Genomic DNA, 14125 nt, shown 5'->3' on the forward strand with positions numbered 1-14125 from the left:
AGATCGTCCGGCGGAGGAATTCTGTTCGGAGTTCCGTAGGTGGGCCACGGACACCCAGTGGAATGACCCGGCTCTTAGGAGCCAGTTTTGTCAAGGTTTATCCAACAAATTACAGGATGTGTTGGCACAGTATGACTCTCCCGCGTCACTGGAAGCCGCTATGGCCCTTGCTATTCGCGTTGACAGACGGCTTCGGGAGAGGTGCGGGATAACTCTACTCCCTGTGATGACTCCACCTCCTACAAGGTCCCCTCATATGGTGGTTCCCCTGGTCAGTCCAGAGGAGCCTATGCAATTAGGAGGGACATCATTTCGGGGGAGGGGACCGGTGGTGCGCCATAAGACAGGAAGGTGTTTCTTCTGCGGGAGAAAGGGACATTTTATTGGGGGGTGTCCATCCCGTCCCTTGCAGAGTGAAGAGTCGTCGGAAAACTGTTGATCCCAGGTTGTGTGGTGGACGGCAATCTGGGAGTAGGTATTTCGTCCCTAGGTTTGTCTCAGTTTCTCGTACCGGCGGAGGTGGTGGTGGGTACGAGAACTGAGAGGATATCTGTTCTTCTGGATAGTGGGGCCGGGGCTAATCTGGTTGATGCTCGGTTTGCCCGGGTTCAAGGTATGCGATTGAGTGAGTTGGCTAAACCCATCCCCATATTCTCGATCGATGCCAGGCCTCTCGGTCAGGGAAGTTTTTTGCAAGCTGTGCATGACGTAAAACTTCAAGTGGGGGCGATACATAAAGAACTGTTGTCTTGCTACGTGTTGGAGGGTCTTCCCACTCCTATAGTGTTGGGCCTTCCTTGGTTAACTAAGCATAACCTGGTTATTAATTGGCAAACCAGAGAGATAAGCCAATGGAGTAAATTCTGTAATAAAAACTGCATGAACACGGTCATCGGTGCGGTTACTCCTTGGGTCTTACCTCCATTTCTGGCGGACTTTGAGGATGTATTCTCGGAGAAAGGGTGTCAGGAACTACCTCCTCATCGCGAGTATGACTGTTCTGTAAAACTGCTCCCTGAGGCCAAGTTACCTAAAGCTAGGTTGTATAACCTTTCTGGTCCTGAGAGGCAGGCCATGAAGGATTATATTTCAGAAAGTCTGGCTAAGGGGCATATTAGACCTTCATCTTCACCGGTGGCTGCGGGGTTCTTCTTTGTTAAGAAGAAAGATGGAGGCCTACGCCCTTGCCTGGATTTCCGTGAACTTTATCGGATTACGGTCCAAGATCCGTATCCGCTCCCACTTATTCCCGATCTCTTTAATCAGATCGTGGGCGCCAAATGGTTCTCTAAGTTGGATCTCAGGGGGGCGTACAATCTGATTAGGATTAAGGAGGGGGATGAGTGGAAGACGGCGTTTAACACTCCGGAGGGGCATTATGAGAACCTTGTCATGCCATTCGGTCTGACTAATGCCCCGGCGGTGTTCCAACACTTTGTTAATGACATTTTTCGCCGCCTGGTGGGACAGTTTGTTGTCATATATCTGGATGATATCTTAATTTACTCGCCGGATCTGGTGTCTCATCAGGAGCACGTTAGGCAGGTGTTACAGATCTTGCGGGATAATAAACTGTATGCCAAATGGGAAAAGTGTGTGTTCGCCGTACAGGAACTCCAGTTTTTAGGCTTCCTGGTTTCAGCGTCCGGTTTTCGTATGGACCCTGGGAAAGTGCGGACAGTTCTTGAGTGGGATCGGCCAGAGAATCTTAAGGCACTACAACGTTTCCTGGGGTTTGCTAATTATTACCGGAAGTTCATTCGTAATTTCTCGTCCATGGTTAAGCCTCTCACAGACATGACTAAAAAGGGGACGGATTTTTCTAGGTGGTCTGACAAGGCTTGTCAAGCATTCTCCTCCTTGAAAAAATGTTTTGCCTCGGCACCCATACTCATTCAACCTGATGCGTCACAGCCATTCATTGTAGAGGTAGACGCTTCCGAGGTAGGGGTGGGAGCAGTATTGTCACAAGGTTCGTCCCCTGGTAAGTGGCATCCGTGCGCCTTTTTCTCTAAAAAATTGTCGTCCGCTGAGAGGAATTACGATGTCGGCAATAGGGAACTCTTGGCCATTAAGTTAGCTTTTGAGGAGTGGCGCCATTTTTTGGAGGGGGCAGTCCATCCGGTCACCGTCATCACCGATCACAAGAACCTGCTATATCTAGAGTCCGCGAAACGTCTGAATCCCAGACAAGCTAGGTGGTCATTGTTTTTTACCAGGTTTAATTTTGTCGTTACATATCGTCCTGGGTCAAAAAATGTAAAGGCGGATGCCTTATCTCGTAGTTTCCCTGGGGCCGGGAATACGGACGACCCGATTCCTATCCTTCAGGAGGGGGTGGTGGTTTCGGCAGTATGCTCTGAGCTGGAGGAGGAGGTATTGGAGGCTCAGGGGGACGCCCCTGTTGGACCTCCGGGGAGACTGTTTGTTCCAGATCAGTTGCGACAAAAGGTGATCGAGGCACAGCATAACTCAGTTTTTGCAGGACACCCGGGGAGTAGAGCAACTGTGGATCTCCTCTCGCGTCGGTTTTGGTGGCCTAACTTACATAAGGAGGTGGTAACTTTTGTCGCGTCCTGTGGGGTTTGTGCGCGCTCTAAGACCTCACATACCCGTCCGTCTGGGGCCCTCTTACCTTTGAAGATCCCGGAGCGTCCTTGGACTCATCTGTCTATGGACTTTATTACGGACCTCCCTCCGTCTTCGGGTAAAACGGTCATACTCGTTGTAGTGGACAGGTTCAGCAAGATGGCACATTTTATCGCTCTTCCGGCTCTCCCTAATGCTAAAACTCTTGCGCAGGTGTTCATTGGGGAGATTGTGAGGCTTCACGGGGTACCCTCCGAGGTGGTGTCTGATCGGGGGTCTCAGTTTGTGTCCAAGTTCTGGAAGGCGTTTTGTGCACGGCGGGGGATGCATTTGTCGTTCTCATCGGCTTTTCATCCTCAGACCAATGGTCAGACGGAACGTATGAACCAGAGCTTGGAGACATATCTCCGGTGTTTTGTGTCAGAGAACCAGGAGGACTGGGCTTCTTTCTTACCTCTGGCAGAGTTTGCTCTTAATAATAGGCGGAGCGAGTCCACTGGTAAGTCCCCGTTTTTTGGGGCATATGGTTTTCACCCCCAGTTTTGTACTTTCAGTAGGGGGGGCTCTTCGGGGGTTCCTGAGGAGGAACGATTTTCCTCATCACTCGCTTCAGTATGGAGAGGGGTGCTGAAGAATCTGAATACTATGGGGAACCGATACAAACGTATGGCTGATAGGAGGAGAGTGTCTGGTCCGGACCTAAGTGTGAACGATCGGGTATGGTTGTCTACCAGGAATATAAAACTTAAGGTTCCCTCCTGGAAACTGGGTCCCAGGTTCATCGGGCCGTACAGAATCAGTTCTATTATTAATCCGGTGGCATTCTGTCTTGACCTCCCCCCTACGTTTAAAATTCACAACGTGTTCCACAGATCGTTGCTTAAGAGGTATGTGGCGCCGGTGGTACCGTCACCTTTACCTCCCTCTCCAGTGGTGGTCAAGGGTAACTTGGAGTTCCAGGTATCGAGGGTCATCGATTCACGCTTTAATCGCCGGTCCCTTCAGTACCTGGTTCATTTGAAATGGTATGGTCCTGAGGAGAGGATGTGGGTTCCTGCGTCGGATATTAACGCAGACCGATTAGTTCGGGCCTTCCACACGACTCACCCGGATAAACCTGGCCCTGAGGGTCCGGAGGCCCCTCGTAGAAGGGGGGGTACTGTCACGGGTGTGTCGCCACGAAGATCGTCACGATTACACAGCCTGACTTCTCGCAGCTGACTTTTTGGTGCTTTGTGTTTTTCGGCAGTGAGGGAGTTAATTCTCTCTGTCTCTGTGCTAGACGAGGTCCAGCCTCGCCCAGCTGCAATCAATGCTGCTGTAGTGGGACTCCTTCAAATGCCTGCTGGTCTGTTAGGGAATTGTCGGTGAAAGCATTTCATGCAGACTAACAGAGCGGATCGTGGTATTTGGAGTTTCAGAGATAAGTGTATTCGGAGAGTTTTTTCCCTTCCTCGCTTTATCATTTATCTCCTTTCCCGTTGGTGTTCCCTCTGTTGTAGTTGTGTAGTTTTTGTATGCAAGGTGGTTTTGGTTTTTCCCTTGTACTGTCTCGTTCGTCTAAGTACTGTTTGTGGGCATATTATTACTTGTCCCCTTTTGTTGTGATCGGGGTCCTTCTCAGGACTAGATTACTTAGGTGCAGGGATCCTCAGGAGGTAGGGGTTACGCTGGCGGCCTGGACCTCTGTACCTTTAACAGTACCTCCAGGTTGAGGGATTAGTCAGGGCCCCAGCTTAGGGTCAGCTTAGGCCCCCTACCTCCAGTATACAGAGACAGCGTGACACCTAGGTGTCCCCCGCTGTAGTCCATGTGACCGTTGCTGAAGAAGCCAGGGAGAATGAGCGGCTCCGGAGCTGTGCTCAGTGATTGACAGGACACCGCTCCTGAGCAGACTACTACAACCCTCATCTTGGTCCCTGCTGGTGCTGATCACAGCGCCGGCAGGGAACCATGATGAGGGCAGCGTTCAGCACCGGCACTTGGGAACAGTGCTAACTGTACACTGATTCCCAGGCTCTGGTACATGTCACATGGATGACACACGGATGTCATACGTGTGGTACATTTTGCAGACCGTGTATCCGCAAAAAAACGGACTTGTCTCTGTGTAGAGGCAACGGAAACACAGTCTGTGAAAACACACTGACATGTGCACAGACCCATTTATTTGAATGTCTCCAGTGCGTGTGTCAGTGTCTCCGGTACGTGTGGAAACTGTCATCACTCGTACCGGAGATACTGATGTGTGAAAGAGCCTTAAGACAACTGGCTGCAGCAGAAGTATCCCTACTGGGCAATAGGACAAAGGATTGTTATGAGCCTCTGCCCTTGGTTCATTCTGCTACCAGCTGAAGATGGAAATTATCGGGATGAGATTAATCACACAGAATTTACACAGAATTCATACTAGACTGACTATTTCAGGATCATATAAAAATGCAGACTAACCAGACTAACCAACAGCGAAGGAATCTATATTTCTTGTTTAATTTATTCATTCATTTCTAGGCCTTTAATTTCATGACGTTTGGTCATTTTAACTTTTTCATAACACATTCATATACATATTAATATCAACAAAAACATCTCATGGTGAAGAAATTATCTGATAATGCAAAATCACTAATATGGCAATTTTTTTTCCCCACCAGCATTTATATGGCGACTGTCTGAATGTCTACCTGAAGCAATTTCTGAACCATAAACATCATGAATAAACAAAGCAGTCCCTTGTATGCAGGGGGAAAAAGCGTAAGTAGCAATGTTTCCATGTCCTTAAAGATATGATACAAGAGAGAGAATTATGGTATAGACAACAAATACATACAATGACATAACATGAGTTTTGTAGTAACATGATTATCTTTTCTGTGGTTTGTGCTTTAGGAACCTATATTGTTACTAGCAAGTATGATCCTGCAATAATAAATTGGAGGTTTATCCATAAGCTTTGTCAAAACAGGAACTTTGTCAATGAGCCAGAGGCTATACTGCTAAATATAATAGCATTTTTTTCTGTCTAAGGGTATGTGAACACAACGTCTTATAGACGCTGACGTACCCACTGAGTTTTTGACGCAGAAGACGCTTCAGATAAATGCCCTTGTTTTTCCTAAAGCGTCTTCCTTGGCGTCATCTTATATTTTTTTACATTCTATATATAAAATAGTGAATGGAAACCACCTGAAAAATGATCAGGTCGCTTCTTTTAGCCTCTTCACAACTTTTGAAGTTTGAAGCCGTTAAAAGAAAATCAAAAAAACTGAACATATGCCCAGCAAGTTGTATTGTCATTCAGCTTTTCATAATCTTTTAAGCGCTTTTTCTGGGGGAATCCACCTGAAAAAGATGTTGCTTGCACAAACCCTTAAGCGCTAAATGGTATTCTTCTTCACAGGCCAAATTGTACTGGTACATAGAGATACATCTCTATATGCCAATGCATCTCTATATATCTGATGTAAGAGATAAAAGTTAAAATATTTTTTTCTTATAAAACTATTATAAAATAATTATAAATTACAATAATCACACTTTTTAATATGCTTTTTGGTATTCCTGTAATCTTAACAACCTGTACAATACAGTGAACCCATTAGTTAAGGTGATTGGTAAATGCCATAAAAATTATGTGACTGGTTGTTTTTCTCCATTTAATCTATAAAAAAGTTAACACAAATATAAAGCCATGTTCAGTATTTGGTCAGTATTTGTAAGCCAAAACCAGGAGTGGAACAATCAGAGGGAAAATATAACAGAAACACGTGCACCAATTCTGCATTTTTTCGTCCACTCCTGATTTTGGCTTGCAAATACTGATGTAAAATGCTGACCAAATACTGAAAGTGTGAATGTGGCCTGTTACATACATGTTTGGCAAAATAGTACTTGAAAAAATTACAGTTGGTATTGCAAAAAACCCAAACCTCATATAGTGAAATATAAAAAAATGCTTGCTTCAACTAAGAATGAACAAAAAAAAATCATCTGATTAACTGAACAAGTGGATCACAAAAATATCACTGTGTATGAGTATGTTATGTGTGTGTATATGTATCTTATTTATGCTTGTGCACATGTGTGTACTATGTATATACATGCTTAATGTATTATGTATTAGCATGTGCATATTTTAGTACATTGTGCCTAATGTGAATATTCATGTAAATGTCCATATATTTACATGGGTGGGGTCTGACAGACGAAGGGGTCCAGACACATGCCCTGCCCAGAGTCCTTCACTGTCAGGGTCAATTCTTGATGTTAATTATCTCTGTACTGTGATATTTCTGTGTGCATGATCCTAATACTATTAGCCTTTGTCTGTGACATAACTAAATTAATGTTCTATGGCAATATCCCTTTTGTGGTATCACTGTGTGCAATAGCTCACGTCAATATGCCTGTGAGATATCTCTGTGGTTATTATTCTTGCTAACATCAGTGATCTGACTTTGCTATGTGACACTGTGATAATTATGCCTATGCAGTGATAATACTGTATATTTTCAGGGGCGAGTGAAGTCATACCTAGGGCCTGGAGGCTGAGATAGGCTAACAATTTCTCAACCACATATGCGGGCCTTGCTATAGCCTTTGCAGTTGGGCCAGCTTACCAACTCTTTGGGTGGCCACGAAGTTAATTTCTTATGGGTGCTATGATTTAAACTCGTCCTCCCACAAAAGTATAACTTTGAAGAGGTTGAAGGCAATTATACAAATATGTCTGCTTGCTTTCTCCACAGATATAATGCCACTTTTGTCCGTGGGGCATTTCTGGTAGTACAAATAAGATTGATTCAATTGATAAAGATGAAGTTGCAGTGTCAGATACAACCTGGGCCCAAAAGTGCCATTGTTTCTGGGGAAGGGGATGGGGGAAAAAACAATATACAACCCATTGATATTCTCTAGTACCCTAGTAACATAGTATATTGGTTGCAAGAAATCTTGTGTGTTTGCTTATCCATGTACTCCTCCTTGTCTCTGGCTGTAAGACAACTGACTGTAGCAGACGTCTTCATCCTCTGCCTTGTCTCTGCCTCTTAGCTAAGAGGATAGGCTTCAGTTGGCCACCAGGAAAAAACAACTTTCTTCTCTGTAAGATTTCTTGTTTTAGGATCAATTAGAAAAAGTTACAGACTGCCATATTCTATAGAATTGAAGAGAATAATAGCTAATCTGCAGTACTCAGAATCGGCCACTAAACCATATATGTAGCTGTGGTGTTTCGCTGGATATCAGTTGGGGTGCTGGGTGTCCAACCCTCACCAATCTTTTATTGATGACCTAAACATAGGTCATCAATATAAAAGTAGAGAACAACCCAATGACAAAAGATCATTTTACCGCTAATTTGCTCCTTTGTTAAGCCCCCATCTCACATAGCGAGATCGCTAGCGAGATCGCTGCTGTGTCACGGTTTTGGTGACGCAACAGCGACCTCACCAGCGATGTCGCTATGTGTGACACTTTGCAGCGATCAGGCCCCTGCTGTGAGGTCGCTGATCGCTGCAAAGTGTCCTGGACCATTTTTTGGTCGTTGCCCTCCCGCTGGTCAGCACACATCTCTGTGTGTGACCAGCGGGAGCAGCGATCAGGCTGGTAACCATGATAAACATCGGGTTACTAGGGGCACACGCGCACCTAGTAACCCGTTGTTTATCATGGTTATGAGCCTGCTAAAGTGAGCGGTAACCTCCCGCTCTCTGTAGCAGAGTGGTAACCATGGTAAACATCGGGTTACTAGGTGCGCATGTGCCTCTAGTAACCCGATGTTTATCATGGTTACCAGTCTGCTAAAGTGAGCGGTAACCTCCCGCTCACTGTAGCAGAGTGGTAACCATGGTAAAACATCGGGTTACTAGGTGCGCGTGTGCCCCCAGTAACCCGATGTTTATCATGGTTACCAGCCTGCTAAAGTGAGCGGTAACCTCCCGCTCACTGTAGCAGAGTGGTAACCATGGTAAACAACGGGTTACTAGGTGCGCGTGTGCCCCTAGTAACCCGATGTTTACCATGGTTACCAGCCTGCTCCTGCTTCAGCAGCAGGCTGGTAACCAGGAGCAGGACATTGTGGAAAGATTCTTTCCACGATGTCGCTGATCCCCTGATCGTTGGTGAGCCTGCCGGTTTGACAGCTCACCAGCGACCACATAGCGACGCAGCAACGATCCCTGACAGGTTGTATCGTTGTCGGGATTGTTGCAGCGTCGCTAAGTGTGATGGGGCCTTTAGATAATTTTGTCCAGGTTTTTGAATATTCACAGATGAATGGCTAAACTAAAATCAGAGGATAATGATCATTACCGCATTATGACCCAGAATAGTCAATGTTTTTATTTCTGCTGAGTATACCTAAATCAATAGCTTATCTGTTTAATTACTTTAGTATAAAGCCCCCGTCTCACATAGCGATATCGCTAGCGATATCGCTGCTGAGTCACGGTTTTGGTGACTCACCAGCGACCTCACCAGCGATGTCGCTGTGTGTGACACTTTGCAACGATCAGGCCCCTGCTGTGAGGTCGCTGATCGTTGCAAAGTGTCCTGGACCATTTTTTGGTCGTTGGCCTCCCGCTGGCCAGCACACATCGCTGTGTGTGACCAGCGGGACCAACGATCTGGCTGGTAACTATGGTAAACATCGGGTTACTAGGGGCACGCGCGCACTTAGTAACCCGCTGTTTACCATGGATACCACTCTGCTACGGTGCGCGGAGGCTCCCGCGCACCGTAGCAGAGTGGTATCCATGGTAAACAGCGGGTTACTAGGGGCACACGCGCACTTAGTAACCCGATGTTTACCATAGTTACCAGCCTGCTCCTGCTTGCAGCAGGCTGGTAACGGGAGCAGGACATCGTGGAACGATTCTTTCCACGATATCGCTGCTCCCCTGATCGCTGGTGAGCCTGCCTGTTTGACAGCTCACCAGCGATGTATTAGCGATGCAGCAACGATCCCTGACAGGTCGTATCGTTGTCGGGATCGCTGCTGCATCGCTTAGTGTGACGGGGCCCTAAGAATACCAAGCAGCTCAGTGTGTTTATCTGCCTTGTGTGTGTGACAGAGTATACAAATTAGTTAAGGTCCCACTATTGTTTCTTTGTGATCCATTGACACGAACTCCATTTATAGATGTTACCAGGAAAGATAATAAAACACTATCCTCAACAATAAAGAAAGGTTTTAAATCTCTCTCTCTTTCTCTCTCAATATATAAATATATGCAAAATTACTTGAAAATATTCAAAAGAATTCCAAATAGAAAACTCTTTTTTTGTGTAATAAATTAATCTGTTATAAAAAAAAAAATAATTCCATAATTATTAGCAGTAACAATGATTAATTAGGTATGCAGTAATACAAATAAAGATTGCGGGCATGTGTATAATGCTGATGTACTATAAATAATACTTCACAATACGAACTGCATACATTATTATATTAATAGATCTATTAGACATAATTAATTTATTTTAAAAACCCTGTCAGAGGATTTTATAAGTCCAGATAGTTTCTTATCTTGATGTTAGGCAGGGAAAATTTCAAACTTTCAAGAAGTATTATTTACAGCAGCAGTTCTAAAGACCCCTTCACACATAGCGACGCTACAGCGATCCCGACAACGATACGACCTGTCAGGGATCGTTGCTGCGTCGCTATGTGATCCCTGGTGAGCTGTCAAACAGGCAGGCTCACCAGCGATCAGGGGAGCAGCGACATTGTGGAAAGAATCTTTCCACAATGTCCTGCTCCTGGTTACCAGCCTGCTGAAGCAGGAGCAGGCTGGTAACCATGATAAACATCGGGTTACTAGGGGCACACGCGCTCCTAGTAACCCGCTGTTTATCATGGTTACCACTCTGCTACGGGGAGCGGGAGGTTACCGCTTTAAAGGCATGGGGGATAGATAAAGGCTGCATGAGCTCGTCACCAGACAGTATCTGTAGTGCTTTTGGGTGCGGTGGAGTTTGGTGGAAAATTATGTTTGGAGAAATAATGAATGGGCTATAAAAATATAAAAGGACTTTGATTAGGAAACGTGTTAGGCCACCCTAAACAGATGTGTTTTTAAGGGAGCATCTAAAATGAGTTAAGTTGTGGGTCGTCCTAATTTCTTGGGGTAAAGCATTCCAAAGAATAGGTGCAGCTCGGGAGAAGTATTGGAGCCGGGAGGGGGAGTTACGTATTAGTGCGGATGTTAGTCGAAAGTTGCTTGCGGAGCGTAGAGAACGGGTAGGCCGATAAACAGAAATGAGGGAGGAGATGTAGAGGGGTGCCGCACCGTAGAGAGCTTTGTGGGTGAGAGCAAGCAATTTAAATTGGATCCTATAAACCTTAAGGTTTTGTGATAATTCTGCACTGAAAAAAAATCAGCAAAAACGCAACGTGTGCACACAGCCTTAATGAGCTATGTAATGTGTTACATACAGAGTGTAAAAGTCAAACAGTCCAAATTAAAAAAAAAAACTATTGTAAAAAAGATATATGGTTGAAAATACATTTTTATGTATAGTATAATGGATAAAACTGTGACTACAGGTAGACATTTTAGCTAGAAGTTGTTATTTTTGATCATTTGAAGCAGTTCCTCAGCATTTACTTCAAGTCCTGTAAATACACCTCTCCTTCTGGCAGCAATAGTTTTTACACTTGCATCAATGAATAAAAGCCTAGCATGCTGTGAAGCAATCTGTACCCAAGTTTGCTCTCCATTCTGGTTTCCTTGTGTCAATAGGTGAGAAGTAGGAGGTGAAATTCACAGTAGGACGTTATAAAGGTCATTTTCCATGCTGAGATATCTGCCTTCCTAATTTCAGCTTGGTACCGTTATATCGAAATAAATGTTTTTTACCATCCATTCTGCAGCTGTGAGAATTACTGGTCCATTTCCAGTGAGATATACAGAGATTAGATACCTACAGCTGTGCTCATTCTATACCTGAGGATGACAAATAGAGCTGGAGTCAGACTGGAGGGTAATGCACAGACCTGGAACAAATGTGATGTCGAACGGTTAAATGCTCATAGGGATCATTCATTTTCTTTAGGTAAGCCAATTGCTTTATTTCCTGAGATATCTGCACACCTGCACAACAGATTTTTCTGCGTTGCCGTTTTACTTTACACTCTGGAAATGCTTTTAGCTACAGGATTAATGTGGCAGAAAAGCAGTTAAGTCAACTGACAGTCACTAATGCTGGCAGGGCCATGGTTAGCCACCCAAGGAAAATGTTATTCTCTGTGCCAGTCCTTTGATATCACCGATTGTAATCCCTTTATTTTGAGGTGTAGTTGGAATTACAGGATTAAGTTTGAATTAAAGTCCCTTGTATGGAAAGGACAAAATGTATTAGTTTTCCAAATATGAACAATATACAATATTTAAGGGGTTAACGAATTGCTTCATTGCTCTTAAGGTTATGCAATGAGCTGGACTGGTTTTGCTATAAAGGTTTGCCATAGAAAGCAGCCTCTTGTTATCATTTGGTCAGAGCTAGAGACACATTTCTTTTCTTACATTAGGACCACCACACCTATATGAGCTTGTTGGCCATGCCTTTCCAAAACAATTGGCTACTCAAGCATCTTCTGGGAAGGCTTCCAATGCTTTGCATCTAAAGTGTTAAAGTTATTCCTAAGCGATTCACAATAATAGCACAGGGGACCGGGGCAGCTCTAGCACATCAGAAATCTTAGAATCTAATATTGCCAAGTTTAAAGGTGTTGCCCACTAGCTTTTTATTGATGACCAATCCTTACAATAGGCCATCAATATTTGATCAGTAGGGGTGCGACACCCAACACCCCCGCCGATCAGCTGTTACCGGCATCTGCGGCCAGAAGTTCTCGGATGCTGCCAAAACACAACAGCTCCATTATTATAGGCAAGAAAAATAACGGAGGAATGGGAGAAATAGAACTAAGCAACAGCACATGTGAAAAAGACATGGATATACTAATAGATCACACACTGAACATGAGTCAACAGTGTGATGCAACAGCAAAAAAGGCAAATACAATTCTGGGATGTATTAACAGAAGCATACAGTCTAGATCACGTGAAGTAATAATCCCCCTCTACTCCTCTTGTTCAGACCTCATCTGAAATACTGTGTCCAGTTCTGGGAACCACATCTTAAAAAAGACATGAAGAAACTGGAGCAAGTTCAGAGAAGAGCAACCAAAATGGTGACCGGTCTGCAAACTATGTCCTACAAGGAACGGTTAAAGGATCTGGGAATGTTTAGCTTGCAAAAATAGATAGGAGGAACCTTAATAGCTGTCTACAAATATCTGAAGGCATTTCACAGTGTAGAGGGATCATCCTTATTCTCATTTGTACATGGAAACATGAGATGCAATGGAATGAAACTGAAGGGAGAAGATACAGATTAGATATTAGAAAAAAACTTTTTGACAGTGAGGTTGATCAATGAGTGGAACAGGCGGCCACGAGAGGTGATGAGTTCTCCTTCAACGGAAGTCTTCAGAGGCTGGACAGACATCTGTCTGAGATGGTTTAGTGAATCTTGTATTGAGCAGGGGGTTGGACCAGATGACCTTGGAGGTCCCCTCCAACTTTACCATTCTATAATTATATGATTCTATGATTTTTTTAGTGGCTGCCGCAGGGTAAGGCAGCTCCACCTCCTATTCAAATGAATAGAAAGCGGATCTGCAGTTCCTGTCTGCGGCCACTATAGCTTTGGAATATATATAAGGAACTTTACCACTTGTTCCCAGAAGCCCTGAAACCATGGATAACGCTACAACACATGGCAAAATGTGCTTGATGTAATGTGACACTTAGGACATTAGATCAGATAAGCCAGGTGGTATTTAGCTTGCTAGATAGTGGTAATAGTAAGCTCTATGAAGTATAAAAAAACTTGCGAGACGTTCATTGTACTTAGAAATTCTTTAGACTTATAGAGAAGGATTGAATAAAATACGGTAATCATCTTGACTGTGGGAGGCACAGTTGTTTTATTTTTAACACTGTAAAATTACGTTTTTTTTTTACTTTTTTTTATGCTTAATCTACTTTTTGGCAGACTTTAAAATAATCACATTGCCAATGAAATGCTAAACCAATATAATTAAAAATATTTTCGAGGTAGAACTCCATATTGACAAAAACTTGAAGTAAGAACATTCTTGACAGTATAAAGGGCAGAAAGAAATATATGATAAATCACCTATACATCACATGAAATCTAATTGTTAAGGGTCAGGACGATAGAGCCGTTGCTGTCATTGTTGAGTGGTGACCAGAGAATACGTCTGTCGCATGGATATCCTTCAAGAAGATTTAAAGACTCTGCAATTTCAGTCTCATTTTGAAGTCCTTTTCATGTCTCAATCTCATGAAAATGTCAATGCACATAAATTGTGCCTTGAGGCTTTCATCGCCCGGTCTGTCATCTGAAATATTCCCTTGTATACAGAGCCTAATATTGGATTTAAATAGAAAATTTAAATCTTAACAAACCAAATAAGTCCAGGCAATATCAGATGACACCGAAA

At 44.0% G+C, this 14125-nt stretch overlaps 1 protein-coding gene across 2 annotated transcripts in view; it reads left to right on the forward strand.

The window, feature by feature from the left end:
- PDE4D (phosphodiesterase 4D) overlaps positions 1-14125 on the forward strand; it is a 1744955-nt gene that overhangs the window by 426984 nt on the left and 1303846 nt on the right. For both annotated transcript variants that reach the window (XM_073680269.1, XM_073680271.1), the window contains exon 2: positions 5244-5343. In XM_073680269.1, the coding sequence (XP_073536370.1) occupies positions 5327-5343 (17 nt within the window). In that variant the 5' untranslated portion in view covers positions 5244-5326. The remainder of the gene's footprint in view (positions 1-5243; positions 5344-14125) is intronic.

Source organism: Phyllobates terribilis, unplaced genomic scaffold (genome assembly GCF_046119375.1).
Source record: "Phyllobates terribilis strain yellow unplaced genomic scaffold, ASM4611937v1 Scaffold_1__5_contigs__length_1240528914, whole genome shotgun sequence".
In the NCBI taxonomy this organism is placed as follows: Eukaryota; Metazoa; Chordata; class Amphibia; order Anura; family Dendrobatidae; genus Phyllobates; species Phyllobates terribilis.